Below are 19,386 nucleotides of genomic sequence, written 5' to 3' on the forward strand. Positions count from 1 at the left end.
AACTATGCATTTTTTAAAGTTTAGTTCAGTATTTTTCTATATGCATTTTTCTGAGAGTCAGAGCCTGAATAAATCAGTTCAACACGTCTATGGTGTATCTGCTCTACGCAAAGTACAGTATTTAGTGATTCTTGATTCTCCCCCATCTCCTGTGTGCATTTGTTGAGCCCCTGCCAGGTCTCTGCCTCTAGCCCATCTCCAGTCGTCCCTCCCATCGCCGCCAGAGGGACCCTTCTACAGCAGCGCTCTGAATGGCTTCTCGATGCCCCCAAGATAAATCCAGATTCCACAGTGTGGCGGGCTAATTAATCCTCCCAATCCAGCCCCAGACTTGGGCTCTGATCCTGTGTTTTGCCATAGAGATGATGTCACTTCTGGGAATGGGAGGCATTGGAGCAGATTTGGGGGTTCAATATGATGGGAATTGTGAAGGCTTTCCTTGGAAACCTGAGAGAGTCAACTAGAGATGAGTAAATAAGCTGCCTGAGGCAGGAAAATCTAACTGAGGGTATTAGTAAGTCCAGTCAACATGACAGTGTGACCATAGCCAATAATGGTTTGAGGACAGGGAATAGAAAAATAATTTTTAAAAAATTAATTGACTAACATTTATTTATTGGCTGCATTGGGTCTTCGTTGCTGCGCGCGGGCTTTCTCTAGTTGCGGCGAGCGGGGGCTACTCTTCGTTGCGGTGCGCGGGCTTCTCATTGCGGTGGCTTCTCTTGTTGCGGAACACGGGCTCTAGGCGCGCGGGCTTCAGTAGTTGTAGCACGCAGGCTCAGTAGTTGTGGCTCACCGGCTTAGTTGCTCTGGGCATGTGGGATCTTCCCAGACCAGGGCTTGAACCTGTGTCCCCTGCATTGGCAGGCGGATTCTTAGCCACTGCGCCACCAAGGGAAGTCCCAGAAAATAATTTTTAAAAAAAAAAAAATTTATCTTATTGAAGAATAGTTGATTTACAATGTTGTGTTTATTTCTGCTATACAGCAAAGCAATTCAGTTATATATTCTTTTTCATATTCTTTTCCGTTATGGTTTATCACAGGATATTGAATAGAGTTCCCTGAGCTATACAGTAGGACCTTGTTGTTTAGAAAAATAATTTTTTAGTTGAATTCTGTGATGAGGATTGGCAAGACAGACATGGCAGAAAGTCAAGGAAGGCAAGCCTGGTGTGGATACTGGTGAAGCCCTGCCCCGTGTGGGCAGGGTGGGCAGTACAGCTCAGGGATGAACAGTATTCACCTCAGGGATGAACCGGTGGTCAGTACCGCTCTGATAGCCTGGCAGGCTGCTGGGAGTGGAGCTGGGGGTGCCAGCAGTCTAGGATTATAAAGCTTAGGAGGCTGCGGTCAAAAGAGTGTATTTTTGGAGTCCAGGAAAATCTGGATGATGTTGGGATCAAAGGTGTCCCGTCCATGCATGTGAGTTCCTGAAGTGGAGGAGTGATTAGGGCCCAAAACGTGTATTGAGTTCAGTTCAACGTGTTGGGTGTATGATCACACTCGATATTTGGGAGAGTAGGGGCAGACGAAGAATGGTGTGAGCAAAGGCTGACGTGGACCCGAGTGTGGTTAGATTGTAGGGAAGGAGAGATGAAGGTGGGAAGGTTCTAGGAGCTTTCAATGCTAGACTGAAAGTCTGAACAAAAATGGTATCGGGACAGAATGCCGGCCCCCTAGCCAGGTTAGAAAAAATAATTTTAAATTTTTTCTCCAGGCCTCAGTTTTCTTATTTGTAAACCAAGGGGGTTAGAGTAGCTGATTGTCAGTTACTAAACCTTTTGTTAGAATGAACATTTAAGAGGAAGCTGGGGGTGTCGAGTAAAGCAGATGTCAGCAGAGCTCCTTGGGTTGAAGACAGAGGCTGCTGCCGTGGGTCGGAGCTTCTCCAAGTGTAGTCCACGGACCAGCACCTTCAGCTTCTCCTGGGAGCTTGTCACACGTGCACGTTCCTGGGCCCTGCCTCAGACTTACTGGATCTGCACCTCTGTGGGTGGGGCCCAGGAATCTGTATTTTAATAAGCCCTCCACGTCATGTCGAAGGATGGTCAGCTCTGGGAAGCATTGCTCCAGAGTTTAGATCATCGCTGAGGTCCTTTTTGGTCCTAAAATCCAGCAGCCCCAGTACACTCCACACAAAGCCAGGAAAGGTTCTGATCTGGGGTTTGGTGATCAAGTTGGAGTTTGTGGAAGGTTCATGTGGCAACTGAAAGGAGAAGAAGGAAAAATGGGAGAAGGCGTCCCAGTTTGAAGGACCTCACCTTGGTTCAAGTGAGGAAGATGGGACCTTAGAACAGGCAATATGAGACCGGCATCCCGGAGGAAAAACTCAGGAAATCAACCGTAGCTGACTTTGGGAGGTTATAAAACATGTGCAACGGATTGAATACGTGTGACAATCTAACTGTCCTCTGCAGCAATATCACTATTAATAATATTTAGTTTATTTTTCTAGATGATCCAGTAACCCGAGTTATTCCTGTGTAGCGACAGGATGGAATTATGTTCAACTACTTCTGTTGTTTGGCTCAATGACTCCACCTAGTCCTGCTAGGTCTCCTAAAGCAGGCTTCTTTTGTGTTGCGGGGTAAACATCCTTAACGGTGTGTATTTGCACAAAGGTGCTGAAAGGAAGAATGAGGCCAGTGGCAACCTGAAGGGATAAACAGCCGCTGCACATGGAAATGGTTCTCACAGCCCGTAACGCTAGCAGCCCAGGCCCTCCAAGGGCTTTTCACTCCTCGTCCAGCCCAGGAGGGGCAGCGTCGCGCCATTTTACTTTACCAGGGCATGTGGATTATCCAACCAGCATGTCTCAGTCCGTAATTAATCATTTAACTCACCAAATTTCTTGAGTGTTGATTATGTTCTGTTATTGTGTTTGGTTCTGGAAAACAAAGAAAGAATGCCCTTAGGATCCCACAGTGGAGCTGATACAAAGGAAAGGCGTACTTTTACAGTCTTGAGAAGGGGATGCAGGGACTATTGAACACAGAGAAACCACACCCAAATTGATTGTGGGTGGGTGGGCACAAAAAAGCTTGAAAGAACACCTCTTTGAAGTTGGAAAATATTTTAAATATACAGCTTTGAGAAACAGAGGGATCTATCTTTGGGAACTAAAATTAATTGGAATTATTTCTGGTTAGTTATCCACATGCAAGATCTCCAGGTCTGTTGGAGGCTAAATGAGCATTTCCTCCTTCTTAGCTCTAGAAGTTTTGCGCTAGGAGATGTGGCAACCATTTGGTATCCATTAGGTTTCTTTATAAGTTATTTTTAATGAGGGGCATGAATATTTTGGCACATGTTTCTATGTTATCTGCTTAATATGAGCAATCATGTTGGGAAAAAAATGTTTGAGAATGTCTTGTACGTTAGGAAACTCAACTACTGAAGGTCTTAGGCCAAATTATTGTATATCAAAATGCCGTAGCAACTTCAGATGGACAACTTGGCTTGTATGATCATTTCCTGTAATGATTGAGCGGGGAATTATTTGGATGACAAGCTGATTACCTTGGGAATGGAATAATTTCCTGAATTGTGGGTCAGAAGTTGACCTTTTCCATTTATTTATTTATTTATTCATTCATTCGTTTATCAAACAATTGGGATCTTGCTGTGTACTCTCCATTCTACAGATCGTGTAAATGAGTGTAAAGTGACTGTAATTCTACTCAGTGTATTAATTTTCATACAAATTCTCATTGTTGCCTTATGAAGAGCTGCTCAGTTGTTCAAAATGTAACATAGCCTGTAGTTTTTATGATCTGTTTTACAAAATGAGCTTTGAATATCTTGGAATCTTGATTCTTTTCCCGTATGTATTCTGACCTTGAAAGATCACTGTGTTTGGAAAGGATGAGGCCATGATCTCACCCACTGGAATTATTTGTAATCATTTTAGTGTTAAGGAACCACAAGCCCATCTTCAAGCTGTGTGTACAGTTTAGACCATATGAATTGAAATTGCCCCGCTTGTCAGAAATGCCCACACATGAAGTGCAGTCGGATGTATCATTTAGAAAAATATCCAGGCCAATGACTTTACATACAGAGAGAGATGCTGCAGAAAATTCTTCCAAGGGGCCCTTTTCAACTTATCCATTTTCACAATGTTCTCTCTACTCTAGCAGAACAGTACGCACCTGTTCCTGGGCTTTTGTTCAAAATAACGTTTGGGCCTGAGGGAGCTGATTTGTGGCACCAAAGGTCCTTCGATGAGCAGAGGCCCAGGACATTTCCTTAGCTCCATAACTGAAGTGAATTCCCTCCCAAACTGAGTAAAAGAAGAAGAAAAAGCAACTTCTTCCCCCAAAGCAGGGCCAGGTGCAGCATAAATAAAGCAGCAAGTTGCTGTAAATCTTTCTTAAGATAATGGAACAATAGCTGACGTTAGGGTTATTATCACAGAGCTCAGATATGGACAGGACTTAGTGTTGCTTTTAAAAGAATTAAATTGCAGGCTGCAGACCTAAGCACAGTATGCTGTTAAAACTTTACAGATACCTGAGTGTTGCCCACAAGCAGACTTACTGGCTGAGACTGTTGATGGATGGGATAATGGAGCTTTTAATAGCTGTGTTGCTAAATCCTTTCCATCCTGGGTGGGTAGTGACTGAAAGCAGTTTAGTCCTTCAGATAGAAAATTGATCCTCCAGGATATGAATATCCTGTTCTCCCCCAAGCTTTCTTCCTAGCTGTCTGTCCTTAAACAAATTAAAAAAAATCTGTCCCTTTCTCCATTTTCCTGCCTTGGACTTTTAACAACTCCCCTTTCCCATTTAGGTTCTTGCCTGATTTAGTAAGAGGGCCAGTCACACTGCACAGCCATCCTGCACCCCTAGACTGCCTTCCCTGGACCTGGGGAATTTGAGCAGATGATGCTTCTCTTTTTGTCTTCCTTTTTTTTTTGTGCGGTACGCGGGCCTCTCACTGTTGTGGCCTCTCCCGTTGCGGAGCACAGGCTCCGGACGCGCAGGCTCAGCGGCCATGGCTCACGGACTCCGCCGCTCTGTGGCATGTGGGATCTTCCCGGACCAGGGCACGAACCCGTATCCCCTGCATCGGCAGGCGGGCTCTCAACCACTGCGCCACCAGGGAAGCCCTGTCTTCCTTTCTTTAAGACTTCAGAGGTATCTGCTGTCATTTCTTCCTAATGGGTCTCCACGCCTGGACTCAAGAAATATCTTCTTAGTTGATAGGCTTGCTGTGTGTAATGTTACTCCAGTTCAAATTGGGTGGCAATCACCTCTCTTGAAAATCCACCTGGAGGAAACCATTCTTGCAGCAAAGGGGTGCCCTTTAGTTATGGCAAGGGTGTCTCTGTGCTGCTGCAGAATAGACCCTTTTCTTGGAGTCCCATGACCCACCCTCCAAGCCAAAGCCTCCATGACCCATGGGCTGTTCTACCCACAGAACCCTCCGGTGGTGAAGTGCATGAGCCTGCCTGCCACCCAACAGTGAGGGACACTGGAGGGCTGCTCCTTTATTTTCAACCTACTTGCTGATTAAGATGGGAAAATAGATCCAAACCCTGGTTGGGAAAGATGAGAAGAAGACAAATAGTGTGTTAAGACCAAAACACATATTTATAAAATCTTGATGAGGGAAATTGGTATGTGTGGCAATTTTTCAACCATTACTCACATCATTAGTAGCAATTAAGCTTTTCAACATTCAGAACCCACAGAGTTCAATCGATAGCTGTGTAAGTATAGTGTGTGATGGGTAGAGGGGAGGGCAGGGAGGACAGGATCTAGAGACAAAAGTTAACTTTATTTGGATTAGAGGTTGGCAATAAGTTCTCTATAGAAAATCATTACCAATATTAGCAATGGCCACTTTTAAACAGAGTAAACAACTTACACTCTCAACACGATTAAGTGACTTTGTTATCAGAATGTGGAATTCATACTAGGATTGCAGTGCATTTGAATTACTAAAATAAGGACTTTAAATCTCAAGGGATATCATTGTTCTTTGTTTTATCATTATCATCATCTTCATCATAGGTTTTCATCCAAAGCACAGAAACTTCTTGTATTTTATTTTTGTTTTCCCTACATGCCCTGGACATATGTGAAAATTTGAAATTTTTTATTATTCATTATTTAAGTAGAAAACCCACCCTAAATTCTCATTCATAAGACTATTACATATATGTGTATGTGTGAATATATACACGTGCACACACACATATGCATACGTGCTCTTTTTCTTATCTATGTGAAGAAAAATTCGATTATTTAAGCAGTATTAAATATTAATAAAACTAATGAATTTTATTTCATAAGAGACACACACACTTTTATACGAAGCTCTAAAAATCTTATAATACCACCTGGTTCAAATTAGTACTGAAACTTTGTACAGTATACATTTATTTTTGTTCTTTCTTTAGTCTATTAACAGTTTGGGTTTTGTATTTTTATTTTTTGTATTGTCTATTTTTATTTTGGAAAAATAAGGATGATTTTTATTTAATGGAGAGAAATGCGTAAGGACTTAATTTAGCGAAACACCGTACGGAAGATATTTTCAATATTTTGTTCTACGTTAGTGATACCAAAACTGCGCAGCTTTCGAAGCTTTATGTAATTTTTTATATAATATAAATCGCATCTCTTCATAATCACAGTAAAGACCAGTACTTTGCAGCTCATTTACAAAAGCAACCTGCATCATTTTCACTTGTGGTTTTAAACATAAGCCATGAAGACAGTCACGTATCGTGGTTCTCCGGTGTATTGTGTAAGAGATAATCATGTATATACTTCTGTCTTATAACCTCTGTCATTATTATAGCCTTGGCAACCTGGGCTATTTTTTTACTTAAAAGGTAGCTGCTTGTCACCAGTTTCATCACAAACAAGGCCGAGGTTATTTATGATTTGCACTCTCAAAGCTGAGCTATTGCCTTGCTGTCTGGCGAATCTCTGGAATCATTACAATTATGTGTTCCCTGCGTGTTTCCCTGTATAGATGTTGCTTTGTTGTTGTAGCTGCTGATGCTGTTTTATCCGAAAACATGCCCTTCTCTCTGGGGTTAAACCTGATCTCTTTCTTCATTTCTATCTTTATTTTTGTGATTTTGGACTCTAGATACATTTTTCTATTTTTGCCGTAGGGAACCACAAAACCACAGTATCTTAAAGTTGGGGCTGTCGGTGGTAAGACTGTTCCCACAATTTACGTTTTTATGAGATCTTCATTGAAATCATGAATCAGGTTATTTTTGATTCAGGCCAAGTAGAAAACTTGCCAGGACGACCTTCTCTCATTGTTCCTCTGGACGCGTCATGCACACAATCTTCCTTGAAATCTGCAGCCCAGTCAACTTTCATCCTGAAACTAAGGGTGATTCTTTCTTTCTTTTCTTTTTTTTCTTTTTTTTGGCTGTGTGGTGGCTTCGTTGCTGCACCCGGGCTTTCTGGCTTTCTCTAGTTGCAGCGAGCGGGGGCTACTCTTCGTCGAGGTGTGCGGGCTCTAGAGCACAGGCTCAGTAGTTGTGGCGCACGGGCTTTGTTGCTCCGCGCCATGTGGGCTCTCCCCTGACCAGGGATCGAACCTGTGTACCCTGCACTGGCAGGCAGATTCTTAACCACTGCGTCACCAGGGAAGTCCCAGTGATTCTTTCTAATAACCTACTCTTTTGCATGCTCTGAAAAGAGAAAGAGAGTAAAATATTAATAGTAAGGCTGAGGTTTGTATTTCATCAGAGTGAGCAAACAGAATGAAATATGTCAGTTTGCTGATTCCAAACTCATTCCCTCACTCTAAGTCTTCAGATCCCATGATAATTTCATTACTGGGGTTCATCCAGATCCACCAGATGTGCCACTGATAAACAGTATCAGAAAATCAGAAACCGCACAGTAGCGGAAGCAAAAGCCCTTCAACTTTTTTTTTTTTTTTTTTCCTCCGTCAGAATCAAATTTTCAGGCCTCTGGGAGAAACACCTTTCTACAAGACCTTGCATTTTCTTTTCACAGCTCCACAAGCAGCGTGTCACAGAACGGCGGGAGCTTGAAAAGCTGGTTACTAAATCCTGCAGCAGCATGCCAGGCCTTTCAAGACTGTTTGACACATGTGTGTAGCTTAGACGGGCTGTAAAGGAAAGGAAAATGGGGTTCTTTTCGAAGGCGTATCTCCTTGCTTCACTTTCCCCGTCCAGTGGCCCTTCCCCAGGCTCCCCACCGATAATAGGTCAGCTCAGTGCTCTTCGGGGCCAGCCTCATCAAGGGTCATGGAAGAAACTGTCTGTCTGCTTAATGTTGTCGATGAACAATTGCTTCATGCTCTGTTTGTATAAGCAGAGCTCACTCGGCAATGTGTTTTCTTTGAACGGTGTTGTGGAGTGGGTCTCCAAACACACGTTTGTTCCAAGGCGTGTGGTTATAAACATCCACTCGTAGAGACCGGGGTATTGTAAAGCCTAACCTCTTCGCCCATTATTTTTGTATCGGGATATTTTTAATATGCTCGCTGATGATGTACGTATGCTTTGAAATTTTGTCCTGCACAGTGCCTCATCATTGCTTACCAACAAATGGGCTATGCTAGCTAGGCAGAAAGGGGACAATAGAGATTGCTTTCTTTCTCTTCACACAAAAACCAACCAGAGGAGCCACTCTTTAAGGAACAAACCCACGTGTTATCTTACACGCTCCAAACGAAGGCTGAGACTCATATGATTTCAGAAAATGATTATTGAGCCCAGGTCTCTCATTGGCTTTCAACTCTAGAAGAAAATCCATAACTTGTCTATAAGAGACAGTCTTCATTCAGAATAAGCGTATCGCACAGTGTTGCATAACACAAAGGGGGCAGAGGTCGGCGAGCACTGAAAAGGAGTACTTAAGAGTGACTGCCATTGATGCTGTGATCAACCATTGTCCGCTGTTTTGTAAAGTTAGAGGCATCGTTGTCTGTTTTGAGTGGAGCTACTTTCAAAAGGCCAGATCTCGAAGGTGAGCTGAACGCTGACGGTGAGAAGCTAAAGCATCCACAGGGGCCCAGCATCATATATCACCCAATATCTGGTTTTGGTCAGTGGCAGCAATGAGCAGATGACCTGCTGACCAAAGTATTTAGCCAGAGGATGGAAAATTTCTCTGTAGCGTATAATTAACCTAGGTAAAAATGCCATATCCTCATAACTAAGGCAAAATGTGTTATTTCATAACCAATTCCAGTAGCTGTTAGCTTGCAGATTCATTCTTCTGATAAGTGTTTCTGTTCGCATGTGGCTGCCATCCGTGGATTGGAGGACCTGTACGTGGTGAACACTGCCTAGTTTCAACTAATTTGGGTTCAAAATTTAGCTGTCATCCTTTAATAAAAGGAGAATCAGCTACATTGTATCCTACTGCTAGAGTAAAATACATAACTACCGAAAAGATTCACCAGCATGGCCAACTTCCAAGTGTGTACCCTTGGACTTTCCCACTGTTGTGAATTATTGTAGCAAATTTTTATATTTTTTGGCATTGCTTCTAGATTTCTGAGCAGCCTTACTCCCCTGTATTTGCTGTATATACAAGGGATATAAACTAGTGTCTAATGTCAGTATTTACCAAACCTCACTTAGGCAGACTAGAAAGGTGGACGTCTCAATTTTAAACCATTCTAAAGCCGTAATTAAAATTTAGGATGATGGGGTATTTGGGGCTCACGAGATCAATGAGATGCCTCCTGAGAAAATTGCACTTGATTTTTAAGAAATTCACGGAAGTTGAAAATTGTTTCTAAGTCAGTCTATGAGAATGGAAACAGTCACCGGTCCCGTGATATTCGTAATTCCTTTCTCGTGACTCGTGTTGCGTTTTCCCCCTGCAGCCCAACTCCAGACCGTCGGCGCAGAGCGGCCGGCACTCGGTGTCGGTGGAGGTGCAGATGCAGCGGCAACGGCAGGAAGAACGTGAGAGCTTCCAGCAGGCCCAGCGCCAGTACAGCTCCCTGCCCCGGTACGAGCACCCCACGTGCACCCCCCGCGTGTCGCCATCCTCCCTGTCCTTGTCCCTTGGGAAATCCCTCCTCCCCAGTGCACTTTCTCCAATAACGAAGAACCGCACGTAGATGGTGGGAATCATCGCTTACTTAGAGCCCACCTTACCACGTGGCAGGGAGACCCGGAGGGAGGTGTTTTAGGAGATGCCCAAACCTTCACCAGACAGCTCCCTCACTGGACCTGAAGTGGCTTGATCCACGAGGACTGGTCTTAGGGGTCAGACCTGGGTTCTGGTACAGTAAGTCCCCTACGTATGAACGAGTTCCGTTCTGAGAGCACGTTTGTAAGTCCAATTTGTTCATAAGACCAACAAAGTTAGCCTAGGTACCCAACTAACACAATCAGCTACACAGTACTGCACTGTAATAGGTTTAGAATACTTTTCACACACATAATACCTAAAAGACAAAAAATAAACATCTTTAATCTTACAGTACAGTACCTTGAAAAGTACAGTCGTACAGCAGCTGGCATCCAGGGGCTGGCATCGGGTGAACAGGCAAGAAGAGGTACGGACTGGAGGAGGGAGAGGAGGTGGGAGGCGGTAGAGCTGAAGGATCGTCAGCGATAGGAGACGGAGGGCGAGCTGCCATGTCCCTCACGCCTGTCGTTGACGGCACAGGTTCTGGTTCCTTGCTGGAACCAGATGCAGGTTCACATCTTCGCAACTTGGAGGTTCGTATGTAGGGGACTTACCGTGTTGGTTCTGCGACCTCCCATGGGGCTGGAGACAGATTCCTCAACTGAGAAATGGAAAGAGAACTTTGCTCAGCTCAGGGGTAACTAGGATAAATGATATCTTGTAAATCTAGACTTCTCCAAAAGGATAGGGGCTAAATGCTCCAGGCACTGTATCTAAGGGGGATCAGTGGTCCCAAACCTGCCTCTCTTGCCGTCCTGCCATCCTTGCTTCTGCTCAGTGTTGAACCTCGGAGAGTCCCGGGATGTCCACTTGCCTAGCTGATGGCTGAGCCAGAAGGGTTTCCCTGCCGGGCTCCCCACGTGGAGGCCCCTCTGCCCCAAGGCTTCTCTGCCAAAGGCCTGAGAGCCCTCAGGTAACGGCGCCCTAAGGCATTGAAATAGCCATTTTCCGTCTAAGTATTGTAAATAATGAAAGTGTTTAAAACCATTCAGCTTTCCAAACTTCCCCAAAGAAGTCACGCCTATCATCACAATTCTTACAGGCGTTTGTACGGAACACGATTTCAAAACCAGGTGACAAAATCATTTTGGGTGGAAAACGGTCTACTTACCATGTTTATATCAAGTAGACCATTTTGAATTTGGGGGAAAAGAGTGCTGGGATGGGGCAAAGTTGACCGACTGATATGAAAGTGATCCTGATTCTAATAAAGGGGAGTCCTTTTAGTGTTAAATAACCACCATAACCGGCCCGGGGGACTTCACTGCACTGACCCGGGTCAGCCACGCCCACGTGGTGTGAGTGCAGCTCTGTACCAGGAGGGGCACTGCCTAGTGTGGGAACTCGATCACTCAGCTGTCCTCTCTCAATCCGTAAAGCTGTGTCTCCTTTGAGTACGGAAGTATCCTTTCTTTTACATGGGAGCATAACTAACAGTTATTTAGCCCACTCTAGGCAAGAGTCATTGAAGTTTAGGTCTAGACAAGACCTTGGAGAGCACGTCTTACAAGGAAACAACTCAGAGAAATTAAGGTACGCCCCTCAAGGTCCCACACTAGTACGTAATTCCACCAGAATTCAAACCCCACCCTGCCCAGCCCCGACGCTAAACCACTATCTTGTAATGCTCATTGCCACCGAGGGCTTTGGTGCTCACTTTTGGAACGTGAGCAGATATGGACATAAAGGTCTCTGTGCTCTGCTGCCCTTAGCACTTGGGGGGAGGCCACCACCTGAATCACCCCGGAGCGTCAAATGGGCAACACTTCAAGGATTATGCAAAAAGCTTCTGCTGTGTAAGTTCCCTTCTTGCAGCCTGTCAGCTTGCCTTCCGTCAGAAAGACGAGCGTGATGATGGGGATGACCTGACACGCCTGATGTGGCCCTGCTGTCCCAGCCACGCAGTGGCCATTGTGCATCACGCCCACGCGGATGGTGGTGTCCGCGCAGGGGCTGTGATCTTATCTTATTGGCAAAATGTTTGGCTTCTTATACTTTAGTTGTGTTTGACACTATTTGTAAGAAATGGAGGAGAGCTCTCATAAAGTGTGTGTAAGAAGAAAGTGAGATGGGAAATGGCCAGGACTAGGGAAGGGAAGGAGGGGGGATAGGGGCGGGAGAGCCTGGTGGGAGGAGAGACTCTGGGGCCCCATCCTCGGGAAGAGGACCAGAGAGAGGCAGGTGCACCGGATTACTCCTGCTCACCTTCCAAAGTCGCTCAGTTCTCCAAACGGATCCTTTCATCCTGGCGCCCCCTCTCCATCTCCACCCCTAACCCTCTCCAGCTCTCCCGTCCTCTGTGCTTCTCTCCCTCCTCTCCCCCTGAAGCACAGGCAGAGGCACCTGGAATTCCATGGACCAGCGGCTTGCCGCTGCTGGGACTATTGCTGTCAGTTAGTGTTTCCCTAAAGAACCAGAACTTTCCCTCTGGTCATTTATAACTCCCTTACTATTAGCCATTTTATTCTGTGCGGATAGGAGAAAAGTAGAAATCTTAAAATTAAAGAGCTGTGTGAGTTTAGGTGAGTGGGGCTGGTCGGCCTGTACATCACATTCACTTCTTTTAGAGTACAGTTGGGGAGTTAATTTGCATATAACTTATTGTCAGCCCTCCGTATCCATGGTTCCATCCACGACTCCTCTGTGTCCATGGGTTCAACCAACCGCAGACCCTGTCGTCCTGAGGTACTTACTCTTGGAAAATATCCATGTACAAGTGGATCCGTGCAGTCGAAACCCATGTGGTTCAAGGGTCAACTGTAATTCCCCAACGTGCATCTCTGAGTGAGGGAATTAGGAATGCAGGGCCTTGCACACAGCTTGGTTCCTTGCAGGGAACCTCACTCAGCCAGAGGCTGGAGATCGGAGGGGGGCTGTGACCCACACGAGCTGGAGGCGAATCCCCGTTTCTGACATGTGATATTCTTCAAAGACACTTGACCTCAGCTCTTCGGATGTGGACAATTAGTGGACTTTGGTCCGAGCAAGTTGCTGCGGCATTTGATACCAAAACGATTTCACGCACACACAAAGGGTTCAGTTGCAAAGTGGAGCATAAAAGAAAACAAATGGTCGAGACTGTATCAGGCGCACTAGGTGAGGTGGTTTGAATTAGAGGGATGTATACGCACCAGAGGGGTTTGTAAATTCTCACTGTGATTAAGGAAACCTATAGGCAGAATTCAGGTTGCACCGTGAAATGTCAGTAAGAAACACTGGCCAGGTGGTAACACGAGATCGGGGGAAGGGGACACGAGTGGCCACACGCTTAATTCTCAATCAGAGGAGGATTTCTTTTTTATTTTTGTATTTCTAAGTTAGTTTTCTTTTTTCTGTTTTACTTTCTCTTTTTAAATCCTTTTAAAAATGCCTAGCTTAGTTCCTTCGTATCCAAAAGGCAGCTCTAAATCTAGTAGAAAAGTATGTTGGGTCATAGTCACTGATAGAAAAACATACTCAAGATTCTTTGTTGAATGCTTTTCTTTACCTTTCCTCTGCATCTTTCCTCCTGCCATTGGTGGCTTCTTGCTCATCCACCTTGCTTCCCGGCTGTGTCTCCACGCCCTGACTCAGTCTCCCCCACAGGCCCGTTTATTACGTGTCTCGACTGCCTCTCACCTTGTCAGCTGTGGTCTGTCTTTCTTCATCCCTGCGTGTCCTCCTCAGCGCAGTGACTGACGGCTTTCCTCAGGCGCTGGGGCTTTGCTGGGTGTCCTGTACATGACAGTGGTCTTCAGGCATCATCAGTAAGAGGGAGTTATTGCCACACCAGGGTCCGTGCTTTGGGTCGACTCACGCGTCTCCAGTGAGTGCATTCCAGGACCCAACAAACCTGCGTGTTGACTGTAAAGACATTCATTGGAAGGAATGATGCTTTGTTGCTCCTGTGGTTATTCGTGGCCTTTGAGCAAAGCTGGGACAGTGGGAAGCTTGCTTCTGATTCTAACTCTGGGACGTGTTTGTGAGTTGCTTCCCCGAGTGAGGGTTCTCCAGATAGTCTTTGGTGCCTTTCTCTGCTCCCTGATCTCTACCAACCCTTCAGACAAAAGACAGAAAGCTGAACTTTTTGTTTATTTTTTTCCCTTGGTCAGAAAGATGCCCTCCCAAACCCAGAGCCTAATTATTGGAGACAAAGTCACTTGAAAGTCACCCAATAGTGAACCATGTACTATATGCCACACTTTTGTGAGCATTTTACGTCTGCGATTTCATTTATTTCTCCCCAGAACCCTATGAGATTAGAGATTATGCCGGTTTCACAGACGATGCACCTTGGGCCCAGGGAGGATAACCCTCCCAGGCTCACACAGCCACACGCGCAGACCCAGGGCTGGATCTGTGTCCGCGGGACGCCCAGCCTCTCTCACACTGTGCTCCGCGCCTGCGTGCCTCATCTTCCAGGGGAGGAGACTCTCTGTCTGCTGCTTTCTTGTGTTTCTCTACAACCTGCTCATTTCTTGTCCTCTTCTTTAATCAAGAGCTTGTTGCTACGCTAGCTTCCTTTCTGAGGAAGCATGTGTGTGTGTGTGTATGTGTGTGTACGTGTGTCCATGCATCCATGTGTACATATCTGTGTGTATGTACTTTCCTCAAGTGTCTTACTTCGAACCTCAGGGAGGTTTTCTTCCTTCTCTCTAAACTGCTTAATTTGAAGAAAATTTTAGCTTCAAGAAATTCTTTCTCCCACATCGTCATAATTTCCATCCTGAACAAACCGTTAGTGAATTCTCAGTGTGTTTGAATACAAAAAGACTCTGTTTTCCTGGACTGATTCAAAATGCAACTTCCGGTACGTGCTTACGTGGAGCAAAGCCTCCGGCATCATGGAGTTGGAGACGGGGATGGACAGGGCTAGTGGATCCCCGTGGACCAAGGGTGAAGAAGCCTATTTCCGGTTATCCTTAAACTGATAACTAACCTGTGAGGGAATCCCACGTTGTTGCTATAACATCAGTAACAAGTTTGTTGTTAATTAAAGTTTCATGATTGATGTCAAATCCCTTGGTTTCATGCTGGCACTCTCCATCACTCATTGCTCTGAGCAGATTAATTTATGACTCTTTAAGTGAAGGTAATCAGTGCTTTAGGCAAATAAACTAGTCCATCAAATATAAGGATTCTTGCCTGGGCGGACGGTACACATGGCCCGATTCCCGTTAAAAGGATGGATACACTGTAGACTGTTCAGTTAATCAGAGTCATATCCAGGGAGGATTCTGGACAGTGGTTCATCTTCCTTATTGAAAATACCCTTGACTACATTTTAGGTCATATGGAAAATGGGCAGATTTTATCCCAAGCCACATTGACAGCACTTCTGAATGTTCAGGAATGCAAATGGCTTCATTCCTGTGGGAGACCCAGTGCTGCACAGACCTTATTTTTCCTCTCCCAGTCTTTCTGAACACTCTGTCATGTTGTGTGTGTTGATGAGAATGATTTTCTTATCGATAAATGGAGCAATATATTTTTTTGTTTTACGGCTCAATTCTCGCTCCTTCTCTTCCATTTTTAAGGCAAAAAAATTAGGGCATGTCTTCCTTCCTGGCACAAAATTGTTTTACTTTATCATAGCCAATCGTATTGTAAATTCATAAAAGCGTCTAGAGACTTGATAGTAAATTAAAGATGTTTCAAAACGATCATGTTTCCTGAAAATGATGCGCAACTTTATTGCAGAAGGGATAAGAAGCTGAAATTTCTATAGGACTCTGATTCATTTCCCCATCCTGGGGTGACAGAAAATGAGTTGAGGAAGTTACCCTGGGCTTGGGGAAGGATACCGTGGGCAGGAAAATAGTGCTTCCTCCGCACACGTCCAGGCTCTGCAATCTTGATGAGCTTGTATTCCGAAGGGTGTCAGTTGCTGGCATATACAACTCAAAAGCCGGGGCTTTAAGGGACCGCCTGTTGCATTTTTAATCCTAAAGCAGTCTAGTCTTAAAGCTTTCGTAACTGAACTCAAATCGGAATCCGTCACACGTACTTCATATTAGCTGGCGTCTCTGGCATGATGGTGGTAGCTGTGTAAAATATTTGTTTGGCTTGTTTAGAATTGAATTGTAATGTTGTAAAGCGAGACATTATTGCTGGCGTAGAAGCTGCCAAGTCGCTAACGCCCCTAACAGCGTTCTGCCAGTGAGTCTAAACTGCGGGAGACGCTGTCACCCTGAGCAGAACAGAGAGCACCGCCCAGACACGGGAGGAGGACCCTGTATCTGAGTAGCCGCGGAATCTGTTAGCTGTCTCTCCTGTGTAGCCACTGTTTGTGCCGACTTGTCTCAGACTTGGACTTGCCAGGGACAGTCATGTTTTCATGCTCCCGCCCCTGTCACAGTGTCTGGCACGTGACTGGAACCAAATACAGTTAAGTCCCCTACATTCGAACAAGTTCCGTTCCGAGAGCATGTTCATAAGTCCGACAGAGTTACCCTAGGTACCCAACTCACACAGTCAGCTAGATAGTACTGTACTGTAATCGTTTTATAATACTTTCCACACAAATAATACATAAAAAAAACAAACCAACCCCCAAAATAAAGAAAACATGTTTAACCTTACAGTACAGTACTTGAAAAGTACAGTAGTACCAGCTACATCACTGCTGCTTTTCCGCTTGCTTCCGGACATCCTGGGCCTGAAATGAAGGTACTGCACTACTGTACTCTACCCAGTACTGTACAGTAAAGTACACAAAAGCGCAAACATTTGTGGAGGATGCACGCACATGACAATGTACGCCAGACACGTGAAGTAACTTTCCGTGATTGGACATGCGAACACACGTTCGCATGATTGAAAGTACACAACTTGAAGGTTCGTATGTATGGGACTTCTTGTAATGTTTGTTGGGATATAGCAATGCTATTTTGGCTCAGCCCTGCCCCCTCACTCCTTCCTTCCATCTCTCTCCCTCCTCTTTTCCCAACCCTCACACTCACCTTTGGGCTTTGCTTTCTAGGCAAAGCAGGAAAAACGCCAGCTCCGTCTCCCAGGATTCTTGGGAGCAAAACTATTCCCCTGGGGAAGGCTTCCAGAGTGCCAAGGAGAACCCCAGGTATTCCAGCTACCAAGGCTCCCGGAACGGCTACCTGGGCGGGCACGGCTTCAACGCCAGGGTCATGCTGGAGACCCAGGAGCTCCTCCGCCAGGAGCAGAGGCGGAAAGAGCAGCAGATGAAGAAGCAGCCCCCTCCCCCCGAGGGGCTCAACAACTATGACTCATATAAAAAAGTCCAGGACCCCAGTCACATCCCCCCCAAGGGGCCCTTCCGGCAGGACGTCCCCCCCTCCCCTTCTCAGGTCGCCAGGCTGAACAGACTCCAGACTCCTGAGAAAGGGAGACCCTTCTATTCCTGAGAAGGAGAAGAACAGACTCTTCGTGTCATGCAATAAAGGACATTTTCCTATGAAGACTTGTATTTTGGGAGTTTTTTTGAAACCTCGGTGGTAGTATGGAATATTTGTGTTGCTGGTATTAGTGCCTTTAAGCAGTGTGGGCTATTCGATGGAAGGCCTTAATGTCTTTGCCACTGTGTCCCAAGTGTCTGCTTCATGGAAGGACTTCCCGCCATCTGACAATCACCTGTTCGAGGCATCGTACGCTCTGCATCTCTCAGGTACTGGGAATCTGGCCCAGCCCGGGAGACGTCGTGGCTTCGTGTTACCGCCCCCTACAGCTTGTGGCAACAGATTACCCTGAAGTCAAGGGTGACGCTGGACCCTCTTTTTTCCCTTTAAGTTTCTTAGGTGAGGTGACATCTCCATCTCTGGTGGATGAAAGTGGGTGACACACACCAGAAATTGGGACTCCGTGGTGCTTCCCGGCACAGTCATTTTTAATCCTTTGTAACCAGTATGGTCTCCCTTTTCTCTCTCAGCCCCTTGCGACAAGAAAGTTCCTTCATCTAAAAGGAGCTAAGCCATATTCCAACACCGTCTGTTTATCGGGGGGGGGTCCTTTTGTAACTGCCTTATAACTCAGTGTTACCAATAAAGTGATTATTCTGTCTGTGTGTATAAATACCCTTGCTCTCAGTCCTGACCCTCACATGTGTGTTGAGTCATGGCTCTGCGTGGGGAACAGGGGAGACAGGCATCAGCCCTGGTGGGGCAGGGGGCCGCCCACCCGCCGGCCCAGTGTGTGTCATGACACGGTGGGTGGTAGCTAAGGAAAGAAAGAATTCTCCCAGGATGAGCGTCTGGCCCAGTACATCCCAGCCATTCTTTGTAAATTAGTTTCTGTTTGATGAGTTGGCAGGAAGGGCCTAGCATGGAGCAGAGATCAGTCGGACACTCACTTCGGGATTCCAGAACCTCACCTGCTTTCTCCGGTTTTTAAAGTCGGTCGCAATGGACGGTTGTCTGTTCATCCACCTGCTGTCTCTCTGCCTGGGGATGTCATCCAGGTTTCAAGATAATTCTGCCATGAAATAGAAAAGGTAAATAAGAAGAAAGGCTGTTCCACATGCCACAGAACATTCTGGTGTCCCCAAACAGGGAGAACAGAAGATTGCCCTGGTGTCAATACGTTCATGTACGTGCGGGTCACGAGGACCTGGGTTACTCCCGTGTTCCCGTCTTCTCATTTGTTGGTCTGAACCGTGGCTGTTGTAAACCGTGGCTGGATTGCTAAAGTGCCTGCAAATCCCGATGTGAGAAAAGCTTGAGATGAAATTTCAGCATACTGTGTGTTAACAAAAAAGAAAAAAAAAGACATGTACCGATACGCCTATTTTCTATTTTTTATTTTTACCGGCACATTGTATTTTTGTGTCCACTTCTTTTTAGAAAATATGTGAGGGGTTCATCCCCGTACCTACGTCTCTTTCGCATTTCTGTGTAATGGTTCTGTTTGTTCACGGAACATAGCGATGTTGAAATGTGACCAGTGTAAGCATGGTGACCTCCGACGACAGTTGCTCTTCCTCACAGCCTCCCCTGTGCTGTGAGAAACAGCTTTCCCTGTACATATGAGACTTCTAATAAAAGGCATATTTCTTCCTGTTCTCTGTGTGTCTGTAGTATTCCTGTGAAAACTCTCCTAGCTGGGTTTTTTTAGTCTACCAACAGATGTAATTTTTTTTTCCATATTTAGAGAAAGTTGAAAGTTTCCTCATCTCTGTGCAGACACGGAAGTGGGTGATTGATTGTTTATTTGAACACCTGAGGAGAGAGGGGACAGGAAAGAGAGAAGGACCTAATTAATGAGTCCACTGGAAGGCCCAG

General features: G+C 45.5%; 1 protein-coding gene across 11 annotated transcripts in view; it reads left to right on the plus strand.

The window, feature by feature from the left end:
- Positions 1-19,145, plus strand: part of PARD3 (par-3 family cell polarity regulator) — a 638,153-nt gene extending 619,008 nt beyond the window's left edge. For all 11 annotated transcript variants that reach the window (XM_082648190.1, XM_082648201.1, XM_082648198.1 and 8 more), the window contains 2 exons: positions 9,846-9,973; positions 17,121-19,145. In XM_082648190.1, the coding sequence (XP_082504316.1) occupies positions 9,846-9,973; positions 17,121-17,517 (525 nt within the window). In that variant the 3' untranslated portion in view covers positions 17,518-19,145. The remainder of the gene's footprint in view (positions 1-9,845; positions 9,974-17,120) is intronic.
- Positions 19,146-19,386: the final 241 nt, after the last annotated feature.

The sequence above is a fragment of the Grampus griseus genome, assembly GCF_964374135.1.
Source record: "Grampus griseus genome assembly, chromosome: 2".
Lineage (NCBI taxonomy): Eukaryota > Metazoa > Chordata > Mammalia > Artiodactyla > Delphinidae > Grampus > Grampus griseus.